Source organism: Elephas maximus, chromosome 24 (genome assembly GCF_024166365.1).
Source record: "Elephas maximus indicus isolate mEleMax1 chromosome 24, mEleMax1 primary haplotype, whole genome shotgun sequence".
NCBI lineage: Eukaryota > Metazoa > Chordata > Mammalia > Proboscidea > Elephantidae > Elephas > Elephas maximus.
Window position 1 is genome coordinate 21067974 of NC_064842.1, and position 26990 is coordinate 21094963.

A 26990-nucleotide genomic window follows, 5' to 3' on the forward strand; every position below is an offset into this window, starting at 1 on the left:
AGACTAAGTAACTGCTATAAGATGCCATGTTCTGTATGTGTCTTTAGAGATAAATTCTGATTTGTTTCTTTAAATGTAGAATTTGATAAACACTCTTGTTTTCTGTGTCTGAAAAGTGCCTTGAATTGCTTAACTAAATTCCTTAGGAGAAATTGTGGAACATGACTTTAGGCTTCTTCATACTTAACAGCAGTGTATTAAAGAATTAGAATCACGAAATTTAAGCGTGAAGGATACGTTATCTGTGATAGTTATTTAGTTAGGAACTAAGGCCAAGAGATGAACTCACCTGCCCTGGTCACATAGCTGTCTATGGCAAGGACAAGATGAGAATCCAAGTTTCTTACTTTCCAGTCATTTGCTTTTTCTACTCTATCTACTTTAGCTCTACAGAATAGTCTCTGAGTGCTGAACCCTATGCAGGCATCCAGAGGACGGCCAAAATGTATTGAATTACTATCCAAGTGTATACAAAATCACTTTACATATGAAGGTTTTGGTGTTGTTCACTTTAGGATTTATGATGCTAGTATTTTACCCAGCTCCTGTTATCTGTTCTGCCTTATGGACCTAAGGCTACATTGTGATCATCCAAGGTTGTATATTTGGATTCTCGAAATGACCAGTCAGTGGGGAGGATATTGAAATAGTTGCATGGGGTAGGTTAAAAAAAAAAAAAAAAAAAAAACCTTTTTGGTATTCCTAAATGAGATGTCTTTAATATTATGATATTTCTCTTTAAGACTTAGAATACCTTCAATGGAAAAAGAAAAGTTCTGAGCTTTCAAAATATGATTTAAAAGAATATGAAATCAGACTTTTCAACATTGCTATGCCACTGTAAACTTTGAAGATCTTGGAAAGATCTAACTGTAGAGCCTATTGGCATGTGTAAAAATAATTGTGTGCTATTTCAAATTCCATATTTTAGACTGTGTCTAAAAATGTTTTTCAAAGAAGTATGTGTCACAAAAATAGAGAAATGGAAGTCTCTGATTTAGCTAAATTAAGGATAAGAATTATTTTATGTTTCTTTAGCTCTGAAGTGATTTGCTCTTAAGAGTTAGTGGTGTTCCCCTAAAATTCCTTAAATAATCCTTCAGTGTCAAGTTGTAATAAATAACTGTCATGGCATTTTTTAAAAATTAAGAATACAGTTAAAATAATTAATTAGTTTTAAAAAGGAATATATTTAAATAAAGCATGATTTAGGAAGAGATTCCAGATTTTTTCATAAGATATATTTCAAATTAAGTACCCTGAATTATCAAAATAAAACATTTGGTTTTCATAATGTTTTAAGTGCATAATCTAGAAAATAAAAACATTGGTTATGTCCTTAGAAATTTGTTTAGACTATTTACTTTCCCTTTCTTATTCTAATCGTCAAAATTTATAGATGGTAGGAATTTTGTGTTGAGCACGCATAGCTTGAGTTATTTCTTCCTCCATACCAAAAGCTCATACAGAAAATTGTTAGGGATTTTTTTTCCCCAAAATGATCATATGCCTGCGTGCACATAAATGTACATGGAAACATGTTTGTAGTTTAATTTCTCACGGAAATATTCTGATACAAAGCATGAAGAGGTTATGTTTGTTTTCTGAAAGGTGTTCGTTAAATCTGGAGATATAAATATGTGTTAATGTCAAGGAAGTTTTGGTTAACACCAAAAGAAATCAGAACATTCACAGATACCAAAAAAAAAACAACCAAATCCAGTGCCATCGAGTTGATTCCGACTCATAGTGACCCTATTGGACAGAGTAGAACCGCCCCACAGAGTTTCCAAGGAGCGCCTGGCAGATTTGAACTGCCGACCCTTTGGTTAGCAGCCCTAGCACTTAACCACTATGCCACCGGGGTTTCCATTCACAGATACATGATCCTAAGTACTTTTCCCCTTTTTAATACTCTAGAAATCATGAATAGTTTTTTTTATAGTGAACGTAGTTGCTTAGTACTGCCACAAGAGGGAGTATTGCATAATTATATAATTAAATTAAGCTTCAGGTGAGCTACAGAATTGGTTGTCTATCTTGGAACTGTCTCTCATTTTACTAGATGGTGAAGTCTCTGCTGTCAGCCAAGGCACCTCTTAGAGACTGGCATTTTAAATATCTTCAATATATAAATTTTTCAATTTAACGATCCATCTTAAATACCTTAGTAATATTTATGTTGCTGTCAAATAAGCCTGGTTATATAAAATTAAGTTTAGTTTTATAAATAATTTTAGCTAAGCAGAATAAAATCCAGGAGGAAAAAGTAAAGTTTTTCTTCAATACTTTCCACAGGTAGAAAACAGAAAAACTGTCGTTCCATCAGAAATTGCAAAAGTCTTTTTAAAAAACTCATCTAATTAGAAATATAATAAAGAGACTTTCTAACGTTTAATTGTAAAGCATTTGTGCATTTTGAACTTTGGGAGTCAGTAGTTCTTATACAGGGATTTTAACAAGTCAAAACGCACAGCCTGTTTCTTTATAAACTGAAGAATTTGGACTATCATGTTTGCAGTCGTTCTTGTTTGTTAGGTGCAACAGAATGAAACCCCAGTCCTGTGCCGTCCTCACAACTGTTACTATGTTTGAGCCCATTGTTGCAGCCACTGTGTCTGTCCGTTCTAGTACTAGAATAATATTAAATTAAGATGGCTTGGGAAAGCTAAAAACATTCTAACTTGAAGTTTTCTCTGCATTAACTAGCAAATTTTAGGCCGTTTTCTTCAGATAAAATTTATAGCTGTTATGGTTTGGAAGCAAAGACCAAGAAAGTGAAAAGCTTTGAAAGTTCTATGAAAAATAACAGGTTAGAGGTCCTGGCATTAAACTGCCTTTTCCCAGTCCCTTTTCCACTAGTAGTCATCATTTCACCCAGTCCCAACTTTATTCTCTGCTGTTGTACAAGCTAAGAGGTGTGAAGTAACTTGAGCTTTGCATCACAGCACACCGTGCATGGTTTGTTTTCCCTTGGTAAAGATATCCCTTGGCAACCTGAAGATTTATTAATCGTACTTTCATTTCTCTGGTATACCCTACTTATTCATATACTTCCGTGTTTTATCCTCTTACTCTGCCCTCACTTATAAGAAAACAAACCTAAAGATATCTTTCAGTTTTTAAAATATGTTTTATTCCTTTGATTGCTTTTCTTTTTTGAAGATATCATTAGAAGGTTCACTGTTTTAATTGTCTTCTAAATTGACTTATAAAAATAGGTGGAAAGTTTATGAATTTCTTTTGAAAAGGAAGTTTTACTCCTCCCCTCCCCCCAAATGTAATTGTTTTACAGACTGCAGGTAGATTCAGACTACAGGTTGTCCCCGATTTACGACGTATTCAAGTTATGATGAACTGTGTGACTGTCTTTTTTTCTTATTTTTTTGGTACATCTTATCGTTAGTAATGTGTACCACGTACAGTGTCAGAGCATATAATTTTCTGAGGTTATTATTCTTAGGCCAGCCGCCAAAGACAAATAAAGATCAGATTTATAAAGATACTGATAATAAAAGGCAATAATTAAAATTAAAAAAGTGATATTAGACTTCCATCAGAAGTGACTTATGACAGAGTCATCAGAACGAAACCTTGTCATAAGTTGGGGGCTACTTGTACTTAATGTATTTTCACCTGACATTTAATATACATTAATAAAATAGCACTTTGGAAACCCTGGGGGCGTAGTAGTTAAGTGCTACGGCTGCTAACCAAAAGGTCGGCAGTTCAAATCCACCAGGCACTCCTTGGAAACTCTACAGGGCAGTTCTACTCTGCCCTGTAGGGTTGCTATGAGTCAGAATCAACTCGACAGCAACGAGGGTGGGTTTTTTTTTTTGGTTTAATAGCACTTGATACACAATTGCTCATTTGGTTTTCATGTACTCTGCCATTCATAAAATATATCAGCCAGTGATGCCATTCTTGCCAAATTACCTGTAAATTAACTGCCCTAGTTCCATCATACTTGCTTATGTTTTCATATCTCCTGCTATTTATTGAAACTCTGTCACTGGCTTTCTGTACAAACAATTTTCAGCTTTACACATAGTGATCATAGTTTCCCCATCAAAAATTAGGAAATTTAATCTAACAAATGATCTTTTACTTATTTATGAAAAATATTCTAAGGTATAAAAATAAATTTGTGATTTTATTCAAGAGTACAAATCTGGCAGTTCATTTGCTACATTCCTAATTTTCCTTAAACCTCTTTGCTTTTATTTCTAAACTTCAGTTAATGTTATTCACACAAGTAAATACATGATTTTTTCTGTTATAAATAAGAATTCTCAGCTTACTTATTGTGCTCAAGTCTCAGGGTCAGATCAGTGCATGAAGTTTTAAAATGTTTAAAAATGAGTAAAATCAGAAATTATACCTAAACCCCCCTTCAAAAAATCTGTGATTAATTATCTACAATTCTGTATATGTATTTGCATACATTTTTAAAGGAAGCCATGGACTTGCTGCATGTGCTCATTCTCTCACAGCCATGAGTCTGGTTCCAAGCCTCAGGAGTTTGAAATAAGACCAAACATAAAGGGTGTGAATCAGGAGAAATGGGTACACTCTAATAGTGTATTCCTAATTGTAGATTTCTCTGCTTTTTAAGCCAACTCTAGTGACAGTGTATGTTTTATCTTAGTGCCAACTCAGTTCTAGAGAGCCCCAGGCCAGAAACATAAAAAAATGTAGCTTTGGGAGGAAAAGACATGAAAGGTATAAAATTCTGGTGAAGTAGGATAAAGGAATTCTGGACTTGACCAGCCCACACAGCCTAGGGTGAGTTTGTGTTATAGAGAGAGAATGAGAGGAAAAGGACTCGCCTGTTATTAACAACAGCTGTAACTCTTTAGCAGATGCTAAGCTTTCATCGCTTCAGCCGCCAAAAATATCCATGTGTGCTTAGTAAGTTTTTCCTGCTTTTAGAAAAGCAAATGTTCTGTATCTAGGAACTCATTCACTTATTCAAAAATATGTGTTAAACACCTATTGGCCAGACACTCTGCTAAGTGCCAGATATACGTGACCACTCATTACACGTACAGAGTTCCTACCCTCATGAAGTTCACGTGAACTAGCCATTATCTCCCTGTTTTTAGCTCTATTTTTAGCTCTACTTATGTGTCACAAATTACTTGTATGTTTGATTCTCATATTAGAACTGAAGTGTCTGCTTTGTCTTCTGATTTTTCAAATGTGTTGACAATACCATTTTTAAACTGTCTTTATTGACCTTAAAAAAGAAAGTGATTTCCACTTTCTTTAATGTGGGTATTCACAGCATCCCCTGTGCTTAAATGTCAGTAGTTGTGAGAATAACTTGTAGAGATCCACTTGTGTAGGTTTTTATGCCATTGTCTATTTTCACCATATGCTTTCAGTGTCAAAGCAGCAGAGAGTTGTACTGAAGATGCTTTGTTGTATTTTTTTTACCATGTAAAAAGATTTTTTCCAACCATAGCGTAACAGGATGTTGAATGACAGAGGTAATGTTTTTTTGTTTTTGTTTTTTTTTTCCTGCCATAAAGGCATAATTTCCACAGCAGGAATTATGCACATTTGTATGTTGGGAAAAGAGGGTTTTTACCATCTCCATGTTGAAAGTCCATGTGGCATGAGGAAATCTTTTCCTGTGTTTTTATTTCCGTTGTGTTGTTCCTGTCATTAAAAAAAAAAAAAACCCACATCTTCACTTGTATGAGAAGAAGTATTTGCAATTAAAAGGTATCCAAGTGAAACATTTATGAATAGAGCTTGCTTAGTTATCATTAGTGAAATTTTTCATGTGAATGTCTGTTTACCATGCTAGAGAAAACAGTCTTTCAATTGATTTGAATTATTCATTGTTTTTATTTCACTAAGTGTAATGTTTCTCTCTTTAAGGAGTAGTAAACTTACGGTTTTTGTGAGGTATGTGTATGTCAGTTATTGAAAATTGTGCTGTGTGTACTGTCATGGTGTTTTTGAAATCATGATTTTTATTTTATCTCCTTTAAAAGATAACATAATAATTCTTTTTTTAATAATTAAACTAATTTAGTAAATTCAAGATGGAGGCGCTTTCCTACTGATTATGCTTCCACCTCAGAAGATGAATTTGGATCAAACCGTAATTCCCCTAAACATACCCGTCTACGTACTTCTCCAGCCCTGAAAACCACTCGATTGCAGAGCACTGGATCAGCAATGTCTACTAGTTCTTCATTCAAGCATCGAATAAAAGAACAGGAAGACTACATCCGAGATTGGACTGCTCACCGAGAGGAGATAGCGAGGTTGGTTTTAATGAATTATCTTTAAGAGTTGACATTTTTCCCTGTTTCATCTTGGTGTGAAGTTTTAGCTTTCAGTTGATTTGTACTGGTAGTCCAAGAAATGAAATCCACTCATAACTGTGAACTCAGCTTTATCTGTAGTTATGTTCCACCCAGCATTTTTTCATTTTTTTTTTTAATTGCAGTGCTACTAACACATTGTAGAATTATTATTTTTTGGTCTTTTCCCTCCCCCTTTATTTAGTTCTAATAGAGATGATGATGAATTAGTAAAATTATTGAAAGACAGTATCAGCTCTACATAATTAAGACTTCTGGTGGTAAATGACTATTCTTAACGTCCAAAGAGGTTAATAGTATGCTTGTTAGAGATGGGTTGTTAATGTTCTTTGGGGAGAATTAGAATAGGTAGCTTTTTACTCTGACTTTTGTGAATTCACTAAGTATAGTTTGTTCAACCTTGTATCTTTAATTACGTCAAAATATACGTATTTTGAATATTAAATCAGATTATATAAAATAAATAAAATTTGTGCTGCAGACAAAATTTTTAATTGGTAACATTATGGCTCAGCATTTAAGAGAGGTTATGCTCAAAGAGATGTTGTAGTAGTTAAAGTGTTTTTTTTTTTCTTTTTATAAAGGTTTATAAGATATTAGATTTTATCATGTTTTTGTGTACCTGGATGGTGCAAATGATTAAACGTTTGCTCGGCTGTTAACCGAGAAGCACCTTGGAAGAAAGGCCCAGCCACATACTTCCAAAAAAACACCCATTGAAAACCCTGTGGAGCACAGTTCTTCTCTGATACACATGGGTTGCCATGACTCAGAATTGACTCAGCGAGGGTTGCTGTGAGTCAAGAACTCAATGACCGTGGGTGTTTTATACCGATTTTAGATGTTGCCTAAATATTTTCACCGTATACATACTAAAATTATTTCTGCCTTAGCCATGCTTTGAGTTTTGCACTTGGTAACATTATTAAAAGGGTTATATGTAGTAGTCCATAGATGCTTAAAAAAAGAAACCTTTACCATAGTTTAATCAGTGGTTGTCTTTTTTTTCTTTGTTGACTTCTGTGAATTGTGCTTTTTCTGGCTCATTAGTTTAATGTACTGTTTATTTTTTTGTTTTTAATGACTGTTCACTTGCTTTTATTGGAGAACATGTCCTTCTAGTCTCATTATACTGCTTAGAACATTTTTATTGTACCGTATAAATAGCTTTTTATGAGACTAATTGTTGAAACATTTTAAACCAGTTGTCCTGGTTAGGAGAGGGGCATATATGTTCTTTGAAGCTACGGATCATTATGGGCTCACAAAGTGCCTGTAGTGAGACAATCTTGACACATTTTTTGTTGTTCTGGACATGATTGGTAACACCAGGCCTTGCTCTTGTCTAATCCTTTTTCCTCTTCCTGTGGAGATGAGATGTCCAGCTGTACAAGCTCAGGTGGCACCTGAGGGAACTGACGTGTACGTCTGTCTCCTCTAGGAGGCCTCCCCTCTCAAACCGTCTTCCCTAAACTAGAAAGGCCACTTCCCTTCTCCCAGATAGAAAAGATTATAATACCAAGGGTATCTTAGTTATCTAGTGCTGCTATAACAGGAATATCACAAGTGGATGGCTTCAAAAAAGAGAAACTTATTCTCAGTCTAGTAGGCTACAAGTCCAAATTCAGGACATTGGCTCCAGGGGTAGGCTTTCTCTTCTCAGCTCTGGAAGAAGGTCCTTGTCATCACTCTTTCTCTGGCCAAGGAGTTTCTCATTGCAGGGACCCTGGGTCCAAAGGACACATGCTTCTGCTCTTCCTTCTTAGTGGCATGAGGTTTCCATCTCTTCAGCTTCTGCTTCTTGGTTCCTTGGCCTCTTGGCCCTTGGGCCTCATACCTGCATCTCCCCTACTGGAGCAAGTGTTCCAAAGCTCTGTAGCTCCACGATAAGTTCCTGAAGGCACCCCACTCTGCCAGTGAACTTTGGCCAAAAGGTACTCAGCTCGGTCGCTCCATGGATTGGTAAGCCTAGCTCCACCAACTCTGCCAGGAAGCCTTCTATGTACAGGCACTCAGCTTTCTCACTCCATGGGTTGGCTTCAGCGCTATCAGGTGCTGGTCTCCTGGTTTTGCTGCTACCAGTTCCCTGCTGCTGCGGGTCCTTTTCTGCTGCAGGTCTTCTCCTGCTGCCACTTGTCTACTGCTCTCAGTCCTCTGCCACTGCTGCTTCTCTGCTGCTGCCAGTCCTTTATCCATTTACAGTTTCAAAACTGCTTCCACATTTTAGGCATCTGTTAGCAGCACCCCACTCTCAGTTACCAAATTTTGTCATGGTCATCTAGTGCTGCTTTAACAGAAATACCACAAGTGGATGGCTTTAACAAAGAGAAATTTATTTTCTCGAAGTCTAGTAGGCTACAAGTCCAAATTTAGGGCATCAGCTCCAGGGGAAGGCTTTCTCTGTTGGCTCTGGAGTAAGGTCCTTGTCATCAGTCTTCTCTTGGTCTAGGAGCTTCTCTACGCAGGAACCCCAGGCCAAAAGGACGTGGTCTGCTCCTGTGCTGCTTTCCTGGTGGTATGAAGTCCCCATGTCTCTCTGCTTACTTTTGTCTTTTATATCTCAAAAGAGATTGGCTTAAGACGCTATGTAACCTTGCAGAACTCCTCAGTATAACTGCCGCTAATCCACCTCATTACATCATAGTGATAGGACTTTACAACATATAGGGAAATCACATCAGATGACAAAATGGTAGGCAGTTATACAATGCTGAGAATCATGACCTAGCCAAGTTGACAGATATTTTGGGGGGACACAATTCAATCCATGACAAAGGGGTAAGGGAATAGGGGCTGCACATTATGTTTTTCATTTTGTGATTATGTGTTTTCACTGTCTGTAACAGTTGAAGGCCAGCCGTTTACTCTGTCATGATTTTATGCTTTTTTCTACTAGTTTGTCAGTAGCGCTGTTCTCATAAAACTTGCCTTTGGGGTTTTAACTTTTCAGGGTATATTTTTCAGCCATTTATCTCAAAGCCAAAGATGTTATTTTTAAGGGGGAAAAAAAAAGGAGATGGTGTGGAAGAAGGGAAGATAGAAAGCATGGAAAGAAAGTTAATGTCACTATTTGATATTCCTTCAGGGCAGTGACAAGCTTGCTTAACATAAGAAATATTATTTTCAAATGGCTGTCAACCACAAACTAAATAGAATGTGATAATTTTATTTCGTTAGAGGGGTTACCCCTATAAATCACTTAAAACACATTCTGAGGGCGTTATTTATTACAGAGCCATAGATCAAGATACTTTTATTTAAAAAACGTAACGATGAATTTTAATTTATTACAAAAGTCTTTTATGCTTCGGCTTATTCTTTTTGTTTTGCATTGAGGGCTGTATCACCTAATCACTCTTTCAGCCTGTATGCAGTAATTCTTTACCTGCATTTAAACTCAAAAGCACAAAAACAGGATCCATCAGGAATATAAAGTGTAAAAGAAAGTATAGCATATTGGGTCTTTCAGTTTGAAGAAACTTTTATTCTAGGGACCCCTGATACATGTAGCTCCTGTCTCAGTTTCTCTGTTACTATGTAGGTATAAATTTCCTTCCAGCGTGAATGTAACAGATTATACTGGTTTTATGAATGTTAGTGTAAACAAAGCTATAATACCACCTTTACAGATGACCAAATAAAATGTATGTAACCCAAAAATTATGCTGGAAGATATTATATAATATTATATAATTATATAATTCCTGATAAGGACACTGGTCTATAAGTAGTCCATTTTTTAATATTAAAAGTATTGTTGAATAGATGTGTCACAGAACACTCACCAGTCCCATTCCTCCATTTGATTGGCCCCAGAATAAAATCACTTGGCATTTAAAGTCAAGATGAAAAAGGCCTTTATTATTACTAAGTCTTTTAGTTTTATTAGAGAAATTCAAATGGAAAGAATACTGACCAAGTGTATTTTAAAACATTTTAAAAATAGAGCTGTGGCTCTTATTTTTCAAGTCTAAAATATTTGCAGTTAAAGTTATGAATATGCTCTGATCCTAACAGTAAAAGGAAAAAAAAAAAGATTGTTTTCAGTTGAAATGCATTTAAGTACATTACTAAATGCCCTGTGCTTTTTGTTTAGTTTAGCTTTGTTTTTTGACGAGAGCCAGTTTAACTTGGTAGCCAAAATTAAATTGCGTGAATTTCTATGTAGTCTGCAGATTAATGTAATAAAACATTTTTTTGTATTGCAGTCGATTTTGGTAAATAGTTTTTAATTACAGTATAGCAGGAGACAGTGTGTTTGGGGGTGGGGGTGGAAGCAGGCTTTGACAATACCATGGAGATAAAAATTACTTTATCAAAGAAGACAACATAGCTGCTAAGTCAGTTTTAAGACCTGATCAATCGGTTCATAATGGCTAAAGTCTAGACCCAGCCTGTTTCTGTATTTCTTTTGGGCTAGGCCAGATCCAAACAGCAAGAATACGGGAATAAAACATCTGCCCGCAGGTTCAGGTGAAAATTATTTTTTGGTTTCTGTGTAGTTTTTCAACATTTCCTTCAACTTTGTCATCCCTTGGTCCTGTTCTCTGACATGGGGGTGCCTAGTTCTACTATGTGTGTGTGTGTGTGTGTGTGTGTGTGGTAAAAAAAATTTATATTTAGAATTAGCCAGCTGGACTCAGTTTAGATGATCCTAATTTTGTTGGCAACATCCCAAGCATCATAATCAGGAGCCAGTCGAACTTTTGCCTCCTTCTCTCCATCAGGCCTGATCAAGGTATTGACCCTGGCCACATCAATGTCATAGAGCTTCTTCACAGCCTGTTTGATCTGGTGCTTGTTGGCTTAGACATCCACAGTGAACATAAGTGTGTTGTTATCTTCTGTCTTCTTCATGGTTGACTCAGGGTCAGGGGGAACTTGATGATGGCCTGGCGGTCAAGCTTGGTTTTCCTGGGGGCCTCAGTGTCTTGGGCCGCCCGAAAAGTTGGCGAAGTACGGATCTTCTTTTTTTTTTGTGGCTGTCAATGCCTTTCAACACTGCCTTCTTGGCGTTTAACACCTTTGCTTTGGCTTCAATTTTGGGAGAAGCAGGGGCTTCCTTCTTTGCTTTCAGCACCATCTTTGTAAAAAGTGCCTTGCACTACTTTTGTGTGAACAGTGTGGCTATCTCAAATATTACTCATTGAATAAGGATAGCATTTTCCTGTCAGATGACTTCAGGCCATCTTCATCTATTAATTTGCAAGTATTTGTCTCTCTGGTGGAAATGGTGTGTTCTCCACCACCTCCCATTTGTTTAGCAAGTGTTTATTGATGTACAACAGTGTGCTAGATCTTCAGAGTGGTATTTTACCATCACCTCTTTGTTTATGACTTGCTCAGTTTATCTGAAACATATTCATAAGTCTGGTTCTAAGACTTTTTCTATATTTTGTCAAATATAACTTATCTGTGGTACTAAGCTAGCATTTAGACTTGCATTATTGACAATAATGGGACCTACCTTATTTATTTATTTTTTTAATTAAATCCCTACTTCTTTTCATGTCCATAAATAGACTTGATGTCACTTGATTCAAATTCCACCCCTCTGTTTGGGCCACTAATTTTTTCTTGCTGCTCAAGAGAAACCTCTGATTTCAGCATATTACTATCCCACCCTACACCAGTCTTTTGTGATCCGGTTTGCCTGTTTGTCCCAATTCTCTCTGCTTTCATTGAAAGTTTGTGAGAGATGGCTTGCCAGAATTCTTTCTCATCAAGATATTCCAACATTGGATCAAAATGCTAACAACATGTAGTAAACTGACAATTTCCACCAAAAGAAGAGGAAGAGCTTTCCTTATCAATAATAAAAAACCTTTTTTTTTCACCCTCCCTCTAGTCTGTACCTAAATCTAATATATGAGTTAATCTCTAAGACTCAGGAGGGCTGGACTTCATCCGATTCTTCACTATAGTGTCAGATCGTGGAACCATTCATAACCGCGGCTTTGTAGATGTCAAATTATGTTGTAGAATAAACGAAGCCTAGATTCTCTCCAAATTTGTCTTTGTCTCCTTTCGGTATTTTTTTAAAATGTCCATTCACAACTCATTATCGTTCCTTGACTAGTTTAAATACCTAAGACTCCAAATTAAAATTTTAAAAAATATATATTTTATTGTGATTTTGGAGAAAATTTACATAGCAGATTGGGTTCTCATTTAACAATTTCTGTATATATTATTCAGTGGCATTGGTTACACTTTCTGCAGTGTGTCAGTGTTCTCATTCCCATTCTGGTGGTTCTCTTTCCGTTAATCCAGCTTCCTTTGCTCCCCCCCTTACCTTCTTGTCTTTGGTCTAGGGTAAATGTTGACTGTTAGGTCTCATTTAGATGATTGTTTACAGGAGCACAGTATTCATGGGTGACATTATTTATCTTATAAGCCACTCTGTCTTTTGGCTGATAAGTGACCACCAAGAGTGGTTTGAGTTCCAAGTTTAAAGGGTATCCCAGGGCAATAGCCTTGGGGGGTTCTCTAGTCTCTACCAGCCCAGTAAGTCTGGCCTTTTTTAGGAATTTGAGTTTGGTCTATATTTTTCTCTTATTCTATCTGGGACCATCTGTTGTGTCCCTAGTTGGAACAGTTGGCAGTGGTAAATGAGCACCATCTAGTTCTTCTGGTCTCAAGGCATGTGAGGCCATGGTTTGTGTAGACTGTTAGTCCTATAAACTAGCTCTTCGTTGAGTCTTTTGGTTTCCTTTTTTCTCTTTTGCTTCAGACATGTAGAGACCAATAGTTGTATCTTAGATTGCCACTCACAAGCTTTGAAGACCCCAGACGCTGCTCACTAAACCAAGATGTAGAACATTATCCTTTATGAGCTATGTCATGACAATAGACCGAGTTGTTCCCCAAGACTATGGTCCTAAGCCCTCACACCAGTAACCTAGTCCCACAAGGTGTTTGGTTATGTCTAGGAAGTATCCATAACTGTGCCCCCATATGCTTTATTTTATATATGAATGTACATGCAGCACATATAAATGTGTATATACATTTTCCTACAGAAACAGGTATATGCATACCCATATATTCATTTATTACATATATAAGCATACATATCTACCTATATAACCACACACATATTTTTTGATTGTTATTACGTTGTTGCAGAACTGCATATGTTGTGGCTTTTATCAAAATCATACCTTATTTTGTGTACTTCTTAGTGTCATCTTTTGCCTTGGTCAAGTTGTGCTGACTCATTCAGTATTGCCTTACCCATCGCCAAAACTAACAAGTGTCTACTATCTAGAAAGTGATTTCCCCTCCCTCCCCCATCCCATCCCTGGTAACTACCTAAGAATGTTCCTTTCTGTGTGTATAACCTATTCTTGTTTTTTTATAATAGTGAGACCATACAGTACTTACTCCTTTGTGATTGACTTATTTCACTCAGCATAAAGTCTTCCAGATTCATCCACGTTATAGTATATTTTGAGAAATCATTATTCTTTATGGCTGCATAGTATTCCATTGTGTGTTTGTTTATCCATTCTTCTATTGATGGGCATCCAATTTCAAATTTTTAAAATCAAAACCTAAAATGTTTTTACTCATAAATCCTTTGTCATAGATCCATTATTATGAAGCTTTTTGGAAACAGGATCGGATGTGAGAAGTTCTGTGTCTTTCTTACAGTGATTACATTGATCACTATATAAGATATGATTAACCAGTAATGGAACATTTCACAGATCCGTGTATGAAGTCAGTCTTGCCTATTTATATTCACACGTACATATGTTGATTTTATTACAAAATAGTTTAGCTCATTTTAAAAATCAGAGTTTAAAATTCAGAAATCATGCTGAATCCCATTTCTAGGAAAACTTAAATGAATTTGGTAGGATCCACTTGAGCTATTCACAGTGATAACATGTCTCCTGTATGAAAGGGATGTCATGAAGAACTGAAGTTGGAGAGTAGCTTCACAACAAGCCAAAGGCCTTATCAAAACTGTGTGATTTCTAATAAAGAAGAAAGAAGAGATCTAGTTAAGTAGCGCAGTAGTCATTTAAATGTGCATATGGTCTCTATTTTTAACAGCTGAGAAAAATAATCTGAAATTGATGGACCTAAACTAGGAAAAGGCTCCAAGGGAACATATATTTATGAGTACTTATGAACCAAGCAAGTTGTTAAAAATTACAGTTTTATGACCATTAAAGCCACATCTGGGTACTTTTTAACTTGAGGGTTTTCCCACCTTTGTATGCTATTATATAGGTAGCCCATATATAATATATAACAGCCTATATAATAGCCCAGTGGTTAAGTGCTTGGCTGCTAACCGAGAGGTTCATGGTTCAGATCCACCAGCCACTCCATGGAAGAAAGATGTAGCAGTTTGCTTCCATAAAAATGACAGCCTTGGAAACCCTGTGAGCAGTTCTGCTTTTTCCTGTAGGGTCTCTATGAGTCAGAATCGACTCAACAGCAATGGATTTTTTGTATTATTGTATGGTCTTTTAAAAGTGCATTTTCCTAGATTATAAATAATTAAAAATTTAAATAAAATTTTAGTAAGTCAATATATTAATGGCCCTTATTTTTTTCCATGCCTTCTAAATCCTAAACCATTATACTGATTATTCTATTTGAGAAAAAGCAAGCATGTATGAAAGCTAGTCACTTGAGACAAAAATATAAGTGAAAGCAAACATTTAATGAAAGAAAACTTGTATTTAAGTCACAGGTTTATATATCAAATAGCTTTTTCTTCTTATCTGCCTCTGAAATTTTGGTGCCCAGCACAGGCTTCTTGGCTTTCAGAAAGAACTATGGTTCTTTATTGTTCGGGTTAATGGTGTTTCCATCATTGCCAGGAGCTGGAGGAACAGGAATTTCTGAATTCTTCAGTACTTTATTCTTTTCATGTCACATCACCGTGATCCCTTTTATTTATCAGTTAAAATGTTCCTCTGGTACTTCCTATTATAAATCAGATACTTTTTTCTTAATCACCTGCCTGGTACTTGATACTATTGGGGAGATAAAAAACTTAAAACTTCACCACTCATATCTAAAGGAGTTTATGACCAAGATGGAGATTAAAAGCTAATCTATAAAAACAGCACCAAAACCAAAAACCAAACCCGTTGCCATTGAGTCGATTCCGATTCATAATGACCCTATAGGACAGAGTAGAACTGCTCCATGGTTTCCGAGACGCACCTGGTGAATTCAAACTGCCAACAACCTTTTGGTTGGCAGCCGTAGCTCTTAACCCCTTCCCCACCAGGGTTTCCGTTAAGGTAACAGGAGGTTTGATTTGCTGATATTAACTTCAGTGTTAGGATTTTGAAGCTAGTATGCTTCATTTGTAGCCCATCAGTTGGTTTTTTTCCATTAACATCAAAGAAAACTTGATTCTAATGGTTTTTAAGTATATCCTTTGGAACTCTAGTTACATATAAAATTTTTGAAACTTAATATGCTATTAAAAAGATAAAGCAGATTTTTATCTTTTTATAGTTAATTTAAAACCTAAAAGAGTGTTTATGTTGGCAGTTTAAATCAATGAAATCTGAAAGTTTGTTGTTATGCGTTTTGGTTACAAATATTATGTTTAATAAGGCATACATTTCACTGGGAATCTAATTTTCACTGTTTCCTTTAAAGTTCAGATATACCAAAAGCATATTATTATTTTTCCTTGTGTGTATTCCTTCAGTGAAAAATAACCTTTAATTGATCTAGAGAAGACAATATTGCTGAGATAGTTTACATAAGAAAATCATAAACTTCATGACTTTAAGTGCCTCCTTTGTGTTAAATTTTGTCATTTTACAAATAATGTATGCTTGCCTTTTTAACATTGGATCAGTGGTTCTGACAGACTAGCATTAATGTTATAGAACTTAATCCTTAATTTACATTTTGTTCCTTAGGGACTATCATATCATCCAAATTTCTTAATAAAATGTAATTACCTATTAGGTTTTCAAATTGAATTTTTATTGGTAGTGCAAAGGAAGGAGATAGATTATAAAATCCAAATAAGCTCAAAAGAAAATGTTTTAGTGTTATTCTAGAGTTTCCTCCTCTAGCAGATTTGAAAGGGGTAGAGAATGAGGACAGGTTGTGTACTTGGAGTTTGAAGAACGTATGTATAAGAGATACAGAGAAACACAATACTATAAAATATTCAAGTAAGCATAATCTAGAATAATTACAAAATTAATATGAAAGCTGAGATTTATTTTAACAACCGTATGAATAGACCCATACTCTGTATTGAATCTTAAATCTAGTTTTTCTACTTGTAAGATGTTCATAACTTTGGGTTTTTTCTCCATAATTTTATTTGCCTTTTAGAATTCGTATCCTGGTTTTTAAGGAGCCCTGATGGCATAGTAGTTACGAGCTCAGCTGCTAACCAAAAAGTTGGCAGTTCAAACCCACCCAGTTGGCTCCGTGGGAGAAAAGACCTGACAATCTTCTCCTGTAAAGATTAAAGCCTAAAAAACCCTGTGGAGCGGTTCTCCTCTGTCACATAGGGTCGCTATGAGTCAGAATCAACTGGATAGCACACACCAACAACAATACTTGTTTTGTAGGTGCTAAGTTTTTTTTAGGAATGTGGATTTGAATTAATTTAGTGGTTTATACTATTGAGTAAGCTTTAAAATAGAAATTGCCATGCAGAAAAACAGCTGGGATATACACAACAGACTTGTATTCAAAGAATGCGTTTTAGATGCTTACTGTGTTCATTAAGAGATGTTTGAGTATAATTTTTACTGCATAAACATGTTGAGATTGTTATCGTCCTTGTTTTTTCTAATATTGCTTTTCATAAATACTAGAAACTTCATTGTGTAAAATGTCTGCACAAAAAGTTTTAAATAAAGGAAAAATTGATTTTTAGATAAGCTAATACTTTTTTTTTTATCTCATTAAGCTTGGTTATTCTGTTTCTCATCCTAATTCATTTACTATAGAAAATGGTAAGAACTGAACCTAGTGTCTACGAGAACATTTTAAATCCTTTCTCAAAAGAATAACATCAGTAGTTAACTAGTTTAGAAAAAATTTGTGTGTATATATATGGATATACACATATGTATACACACACATACACGTGAATGATAATGTGAGATTTGGCATGACATAATAAAAAGATCTAGTTGTGCCATTTACTATTTGTGACCTTGCCAGGAAGATGGTCACATAACCTCTCCTAAGCCTCATATTCCTCATCTGTAAAACAAGATGATTTATACCTCTCTTACAGGGTAGTTGTGAGAATTAAATGAGATAATGAATATACAGGTTCTCTATAATGGTGCTTAGTAGATTATGATATAATGATACTTTTCATATTATGATATAATATTGCTTATTATATTTATTCTAAACTCCATGAGGACAGGGACCTCGTCTGCCTTCTTCACCATTGTGACTCTAAAGGCCTAACACAGTGCCTGGCACATAATACCAGAAAACCAAACCCATTGCCGTTGAGTCGATTCTAACTCGTAGCAACCCTATAGAACTGCCCCATAAGGTTTCCAAGGAGTGCCTGGTAGATTCAAATGCTGACCTTTTGGTTTGCAGCCAAACTCTTAACCACTATGCTAAGGGCTCAGTAAATATTTGTTGGCTTTCTTCCTGCCTTTTTGTGTTGGTAAATAAAAGAGGGCTTAACCATCTGTCATTTGTTATAAACTGTATACAGTAAAACTTAAAAGATGGAACTCGTGTAAAGGCAGAAACCTGTCAGAGAAGGAAAACTCATATATTTTCCACTAAAAGGAGAGAGAGAAAAGTGGTAAGACTGCACCCTGTCAAAGATGGAAAACTTGCAACAATGCTAAGGAAAAAAATTTCTATTTCTTCTTTGATTGTCAGTGATAATTATTTAGTTCTTCAGGCCATGTGGAAACCCTAGTGGCGTAGTGGTTAAGCACTATGGCTGCTAACCAAAAGGTCGGCAGTTTGAATCTACCAGGCACTCCTTGGAAACCCTATGGGGTAGTTCTACTCTGTCCTATAGGGTCAATAGGAGTCGGAATCAGCTCGACAACAGCGGGTTTTTGGGTTTAGTCCATGTGGCTGAAAACACAAAAGACTTCATGGAAATTAGCTATAAACTTGGAACCTGGTCCTGCCTTAGCAACTTTTAAATTTTGTGTCTGTTGGCAAGTCACTCAACTTCTCTGAGAATGTGTCCTCATTTAAAAAATCATAAGCTGAGTCCTACCTCGTAAAAATCTTGTGAGCCTCAATTGTGTATGGGTATAAAGTGCTTTGCCTCAATTGTGTATTGGTATAAAGTGCTAGCATAGAGTAGTGTGTAAGGTTTACTAACTTCCGAGCTCTTAACTTTCTTGGTACCTTAAGTCTGGTGAAGCTTATGGACTCCTTTCTCAGAATAACATTTTTAAATACATAAACATAAAATAACTTAGAATTAACAAAGGAATTCAATTATATTAAAATACAGCCATCAAAATATTTTTAAAGTAATATAATAATATGTGGTTCTTTATTAACATGTAAATAAAACATTGCTATGAGTTTAGTGACTGCAGTAATTTTGAAGAAACAGTGAGTGTAAATGATGCTTTGAAACACTCATAGCAACTATAATGTGATTTTTATTGATGACAAAAGTCACCAGTATTCCTAATATCAGTACAGTTTATTGTCTCTATTTGTAATTGAAAGAAATGCTAAACTTCAGTTAGAAGTGAAAATAAAGTTGAGATTTATTTTTCTCACCCAAATTCACTGACCCCTCCTTGAGTTCTGTCCATCGCCACCTTCATATTTAAGAACCCCTGTGATATATAAATGCTGGTCAGTCACACTGACAGGGTATTTTAAAATATGACATAGCACTATTTTACGCTGTTTAAAATATATTTTTTTAAGGTAGTATATTGTAGATTATTTGGAATTTAGCTTCATTAATATTAATTTGTGAAATTAAAGTTTAACATTTTGAGTATCAAGATATTTAATAGTGTTTCCAAAGAATCTTAAGTTTTGTGTACAAACACCTTTAACTTGATATGTAATTTATGTAACTGATTCTGTCATACGTGATTTTTTTTCTAGAGCTGTAATTAAAAGGGATTAAACTTGTTTTCTAAAATTGTTACCAGGATCAGCCAAGATCTTGCTCTCATTGCTCGGGAGATCAACGATGTAGCAGGAGAGATAGATTCAGTGACCTCATCAGGCACTGCCCCTAGTACCACAGTAAGCACTGCTGCCACCACCCCTGGCTCTGCCATAGACACTAGAGAAGAGGTAGGAGATCTTCATGGAGAAATGCATAAGGTTCTTTCTTTTCTTTATTTCTTTTGCTTTTAGCCTTTTGCTTAGTTTATTTTAGTTATATCCACCCACCCTGTTTGCATGAAGCACTGCATTTTCCAACTTTGCTTTAACAAATTTCTTTTGTTTGTGTAACCAAACTAGTAAAGGCTGACATTTGATCTACTATTAACATGAAACTGTAAAACTATTTAGAATAAATACTTTGCTAATTATGGGTCCATGGTTTCACTTAAAATACGAATATAGATGGTACCTGAAAAGCAAACCAAAATTTGGTAAATGGTTGTATAAGGTTTGGCTATGAAAATACTATAATTAAAAAGATATTTTTATACCTAGGTAACTAGGAAGTATTTCTAATAGCAAAGAAATAGAAAAATTCTACAGTATTCACTATTTTATATAATCCTGTTGATGAGTTGTGTATGTATGCATATATATACACAAAGATACTTTGAAAATTGAAATGCATACACACACGCACAAATACATATCTCTTCAGTTGCAAATATTCTTGTAAACTCTGGAGCTTAAGTTAACATACGTAGACTACTGTTGCCCATGTAGAAGCAAGTCTTCCTATTGTACAACGTCAGGGGGCACTGTTTACATAACATTGCTCCAGAAGGTGTCTTTAACATATAATACAAAATGAATTGTACTTTCTGGCCATGTTGACCATCTTGATCTGGGGCAGAAGTGCAAGCAAAGGCTTGGAATTTGAGAGAATGAATTTTTGAGGTTCATGGGTCAGCAACCTATGGCCCACCACCTGTTTTTGTATGACCCAAAAGCTAGGAATGAGTTCTACATTTTTAAATGGTTAAAAAAAATCAAAAGAATATTTTGTGATAAGAAAATTATATGAAATTCAAATTTCAGTCTCCGTAAATAATTTTATTGGAAGACAGCCACACTCACTTATCGTCTGTGGCACATGGGGTCACTGTGAGTTGAGATCAACTCGGCCCCACAGCAACATCATGGATGCTTTTATACAGTGGCACAGTTGGATAATTGAGACAGAGACTATATGGTCATAGAGCTTAAAATATTTATTATCTGGTGCTTTACAGAAAGGCGTACCAGCCTGATATAGATAACTCCACTTTGTTAATCTTTAAAATAATGTAAATAGTAGCCAAAAATGGGTAGCCTTTTTGACAGATTGAATTTTGGTAACCTGTGCTGATAATATTTTCTTTCATTGCCTTTTGTCACATTTCTTTTTTAATCTAGTTCTTTAATGGTCACTTTATGTTAGTTTGATTTTTTTTTCATTTGCTATCTAATTTTCATAAATTGTTTTGTCGGTCTGTTTGTGTAGAGTTTTGTTACCACATCGATCAATTGTAAATGTATATAAAATCATCCTTATTGATGAAGAACAAAAGGATCTTCCTGGTGGCAAGACATACACAATTCTTCTGGCACATTTAAAATGATAAAGATATTATTTCTTCAGCTGTCTAACTGAATTTTACCTAACACAATTATACATTCACTCAGACATAGCAGAATTATTCAGACATTTCACTGAATATATTTCCATTTTTCCTTTTTTTATTTTAAATTATCCTACTAGAGTTTATTCCCTCTTCAGTAAACCTGAGTTACTATTGTATTTGTATAATTTGCACTGTAGATGGCAGTATATCATTTTTACCAGAATATGTCATTTTTATAGCATTTTTGAAAGTTTATCTGACAAAGATTGAAATACTTTGTAGATTTAAAATTTTTTTCTTTTTGTAAACTTAATTGCAATTTGTGTATCTTGTGAAGAAATTTGGCGCCTGAATTTGGGGAGGAAAATAAGGAAAAAAACAAGCTAGGAAACTAAAAGAAAAAGAAACATTATTCTATACCGGTAAGGCAATGTGACCAAAATGAACTCATAGTCCATCTACATGGCTCAGTTTTTTTCTGTTTACTGTCTGTTTTCCATAGGGGGGAAATCTTATCCATGGAAGAATCTAATTTAACACAGTTACATGTTTTGGATTATAAAAATGAAATCTATCTGGACAAACATTTTATAAAGCAGATAACATTGAAGTACTTAAAAAAGAAAGAGTAATTGGTTTATTGAAGATATCATGCTTCTATTAATACTTGAGAATGGAATAACATCTGTCTAATCATAAAAAAATTATGCCATTATCTCTACTTTTCCAAATTACTCTGTTCTCATAAGGATTTGCTTTTGTCCCATTAGTTGGTTGATCGTGTTTTTGATGAAAGCCTCAACTTCCGAAAGATTCCTCCATTAGTTCATTCTAAACCACCAGAAGGAAACAACTGTCGGTCTGGTGATCCAAGACCTCAACCAACAGAGACTCCCGATCAGTTAACAATTACAAGGCGGAGAACATGGAGCAGAGATGAAGTGAGTCATAGAACATAAGCCAAGGAAAATGGTTACTCAAAAAGACTAAAGATCAGGAAAAGTGATTTGTTTATTTTTAAAAAGAATATTCACCTGACTCCTCAGCAGAAGAGGAGATGCTATCAGCGTTTTTCGGGCTTTATGATGAGTTGATAAAAATAGAAGGTCAGTTAATCCTCACAGCATGCTGAAATAGTACCATTTACAAATGAGGAAATGAAGGTACAGAAAGGTAAAATTATTTGCCCAAGGTATGACATAGTTAGTAAATGATAGAGTCAGGATTTGAAACAAGGGGGTCTGCCCATAGAATCTTCTCCCTTAACTAAGTAAATCTAGCTATGGACACTAATTTTCTATTATTGTTCTTCATTTTTTATGTATGTAATAGTCTCTGGCTATGCAGCATAATTTTTTTTGCAGAATATGCCAATAATTTTTTACGTTAAAACTTTTTAACATGCTAACACCAGAATTAGTCATCTTGTCTGCTTGTCTTAGTTCTTCTCAAATCATGTTGACGTTTTTAGCACTTACGGAAGTGGTACAGGATCTTATAGTGAAAGTGTATGAAGTTTGGAGCTACACAGGCCTGGATTTGAATCCTAGCTCGTTACTTTTAATCACTCTGACTTTGGGCAACTTACCTACCTCTTTGAAACCGTGTATTCAGGGAAAGTCTCAGTGTTTGGGGACATGTATTTCAAGACTACAGTGGGATTATTTTATATCCATTCAATTGGCAACAAATTAAAAAGTCTTAAAATACTAATTGTTAATGAAGATGTAGATACATAGGCTGTCTTATATGTTGTTGGTGGGAGGTGAATTGGTACAGCCACCGTGGAAAACAATTTGACACTATTTCCTAAAGTTGAACTTATGCATACCACATAACCCAGTAGTTTTACTCCTAGTGTAGGGCCAAGGAAAACACTGGTGGCGTAGTGATTAAGAGCTACCACTGCTAACCAAAAGGTCAGCAGTTCAGATCCACCAGGAGCTCCTTGGAAACCCTATGTGGCAGTTCTGCTCTGTACTGTAGGGTCACTATAAGTTGAAATTGACTCAACGGCAATGTTTTTTTTGGGGGGGGCAGGGGGGCTGTAGGCCCAAGAGAAACCCTTTCACATTGATGATAGAAGGCATGCATAAAAACGTTTATAGTAGCCATGTTCGCAATAATAAAAACTTGGGAAGTCTTAAGTGTTTATATCAGCAGAAAAGTGAATGTATAAACTGGTATATTCACAAATTGAACAATTGTAAAATAGTCAAAACAAGTGAACTATAGTAACATGCAACAATATGGATCAATCTTACCACTGTAACTTTATATGAACAAAAGTAAGTCTCAAAAAATTATATGCAGTGTGATTTTTTTCATAAATAAAAACATTAAAATATATACTTGGGACAAAGAAGATCCAACAAAATGATATAAAAAGGAAAGCAAAGGAATGATGGAATGGGATTCAGCATAATGCTTACCTTCCTTGGAGGGAGTCAGGAAGATGGGATGATGGGGTGGAGGAAATCATAAGACTAGATGTAGATTATGTCAGTCAGCTATTTCTACATAACAACCACAAAAATCTCCATGGCTTCAAGCAACAAGCACTTTATCGTTCACGTGTAGGTTTACTAGATAACTCAGCTGGATTCAATTGGGCAATTCAAAGTTGCAGACTTGGGTCTAGGTTTGCTGCAAGTTCTCTTATGCATCTTGGACCACTGGGCTAGCTGGGACTGGTTCTTGTCAGGTGATCTCAGAAGCACAAGAGAGCCCCACCAAGCAAGCACATTCCAAGTCTTTTCTTGTGTCCTATCCACCAACATCCCCTTGGCCAGAGCAAGTCATGTGGCTGAAGCCAAAGGCGAGGAATGGAAGTATACTTCCGTGGTGGTGGGGACAGTAGAGGGAGCGAATATTTTTTGACAGTATCTACTCTGCCACAGTGGTTATTGTAAAGTCCTCACTTTTGTTTTGGGTGGTAGATGAAGTTTATATTTTTAAAGAGGATGGAAACATCTAGGTTGATAATTAGCTCAAGGTTGATAGCAGAAATTTATTTAGTATTTTTAATAAATTGTGGTACTGAACTAAATGGGATAGAAAAGGGAGATGTCCTATTCTATGTTAAAATCTTTCTTTAAGCTATCTTGCCCTTTCTCATTTCTCCTAATTAGTATGTATCTTCCACCCTTGTGGCGTAGTGGTTAAGTGCTACAGCTGCTAACCAAAGGGTCGGCAGTTCGAATCCGCCAGGCGGTCCTTGGAAACTCTATGGGGCAGTTCTACCCTGTCCTATAGGGTCGCTATGAGTCGGAATCGACTCGACGGCACTGGGTTTGGTTTTGGGTTTTTTCCATCCTTACTTGGCTTGTTTCCTCGAGGCTCATAAAATACCATACTGCCTGTTTATCCTTTCATTGCCTTTGTTTCTGTTGCATTAAACATCCTACATGACCTTTTGTCCCTCACTCAATTCAAATACTTGTTATTCCGAAGTTCCAGTTTTTCCTCGATGACTTCTTTATTTATGTCGCCCTTCATTGAACTCCAGAGCCCTGGTGGTGCAGTGGTTAAGAGCTCAGCTGCTAACCAGAAGGCCAGCAGTTCAAATCCACCAGCCATTCTTTGGAAACTATGGAGCAGTTCTATTCTGTCCTGTAGGATCACTGTGAGATTGGAAATGGCTCGACAGCAACGGGTTTTTCATTGAACTCCATTTCTTTTTTATAACACTGAGTTACAAAATCTACAATGTAACTTTTTTTACATACTTTCTTATTAAATATCTAACATTTCCTGTGTATTACTATTATCTCCTCCACTGGTCTTTAAAGCTTCTTGATATCTCTTGATATTTGATACAGCATCTTAATATTTTGTTACAGAATCTGGGTGCAGTTCTGACAGTGTAAGAGCTGCTTTGGATACCCACATCTAGCCCAAAACTCAGTGCTGCTTCGAGCATAGTACACTAGTTAGGACTTTCAAGGTCAAGCCCAGGTATTGGCAAACTGCAGCCCATAGGCCAAATCCAGTTTGCCACCTGCTTTTGAAAATAAAGTTTTCTCAGAATATAGCCTTGCCCATTTGTGTGTTGCCCATGGCTGCTTTAACGCTCCAACAGGAGGGTTGGATAGTTGTGACAGAGACCATATCGCCTGCAAGCCTAAAATCTTCGCTATCTGGCCCTTTACAAAAGCTGGCCAACCCCTGGGTTAGCCCATGAATCTCAGCTGGTGTGTTACCACCCCCCGCCCAGCACCAAAACATAAACCATTTTGCGGAAACCTTTGTGTCTGTCTCCCACTAGACTCTGCGTTATAGTACAAGGAATATATTCTTCTCGATCTTTGTATTCGCATTATTTGGTGAAAGAATGAATAAAAAATACAGTACTCTAAACTGCACCTTTCCTATTATGATCATTTGAATTGAAGGTATGAGAAACAGGGTTATGATAGTAACTGAAGATAGAATAAAATGGATTTTTTTTTAAAATGGATATTACCGAAATAACTGGAAACTTGATAAGTTAATTAACAAAGAAACTCCTAGGTTAATAATGTTTATTTTTCTCGGTTTAGTTACATATTACTCTAATTTTATTCTTCAATTATTTTTTAATTAAAATTAGCATAAATACTAAATGCCCTATAGATCTGTGACTAGTACTCTTGGTGATTATGTAATACAGTGGTAATATTTTAATGCTTACTCTTTTCTTTGGATGTTTCAGGTCATGGGAGATAATTTACTGCTGTCATCTGTCTTTCAGTTCTCTAGGAAAATAAGACAATCTATAGATAAAACAGCTGGAAAGATCAGGTACTGTTCTATTCCTTAAACCTTTTTCACTTAAATTATTAACCATCACCTTTTCAACTCTTTTCACATCTGCTACCATAGCTATTGGGAACTAGTAAAGCCATTGGAACTGAATCTCACTGCTGCTACTACCGTGTTCCTTACATTTTGTGTATAGGTCATAACCGTAAGCTAGACGTCATGAAGATGACAAGAAGAGAAAGAAATGTCCTAGATAATCAGACTTTTTATAACTGAGAATTAACAGCTGTGATTCCATAGATTAATTTTGTTAACTACTGGAAACTTTTTTACTCTTCTGCAAAATAATAGTAAATATTTTAAATTAACAGACTTCTGGAGTTTCTTTTATATGACCTAAAACTTCACTCTAGTCTCATTTTCCTCATCAGTAATGGAGACAACATGTGAACTCTTAGGAGACTCAAGAGAGAAAATTTATGTAGCAACCTCTTGAAAATGAAAATACTATAGGTGGTGCAGTTTTAGTTTCATGTTTTTTAATACCTTTATTATATATTTTAGAGCCCTGGTGGCACAGTGGTTAAGAGCTAGGCTGCTAACCAGAGGTCAGCAGTTCAAATCTACCAGCCATTCCTTGGAAACCCTATGGGGCAGTTCTCTTCTGTCCTGTAGGGCCGCTATGAGTCAGAATCAACTCAACGGCATTGGATTTGCTTTGTTTTTAATTATGTATTTATACTGAATTATATTAATTTTTCCAGTGTCTGATCCCTTCACTAGCCTGAATTATGGTAAATAGGGACTATGTAGTATTGAATGTTATGTTTCTCGGTGCCCTGCTATGGATTACATACTCCATAAATATTTGTTGAATTGAATGGATGAAGAAATAGCTTTGTTTCTTTATAGCTTGACTGCTGCTAGAAAAGAGCCATTGAAAAGGGGGCTGGAGAAAGTAAGGACTATATTAATGAACTTTGGGGGAGTGAAGGAGGTGGAGGAAAAGAGGACCTAATGAAGTGTAGAATATAGTGGGCCAGACTAATGAGCAGAACACTTGAGCATACATTTTACCTCTGTCGCTTACTATGTAACCTTGAACAAGCTACCTGTTGTCTCTGAGCCCCAATTTCATCATCTTGTA

General features: G+C 35.8%; 1 protein-coding gene across 11 annotated transcripts in view; it reads left to right on the forward strand.

The window, feature by feature from the left end:
• The window catches only part of CEP170 (centrosomal protein 170), a 133542-nt gene that overhangs the window by 96709 nt on the left and 9843 nt on the right, over nucleotides 1-26990 (forward strand). For 6 of the 11 annotated variants that reach the window (XM_049868123.1, XM_049868120.1, XM_049868119.1 and 3 more), the window contains 4 exons: nucleotides 6050-6284; nucleotides 19475-19652; nucleotides 21871-22041; nucleotides 25794-25882. In XM_049868123.1, the coding sequence (XP_049724080.1) occupies nucleotides 6050-6284; nucleotides 19475-19652; nucleotides 21871-22041; nucleotides 25794-25882 (673 nt within the window). The remainder of the gene's footprint in view (nucleotides 1-6049; nucleotides 6285-19474; nucleotides 19653-21870; nucleotides 22042-25793; nucleotides 25883-26990) is intronic. The other 5 variants (XM_049868122.1, XM_049868117.1, XM_049868121.1 and 2 more) reach the window with 3 other exon arrangements.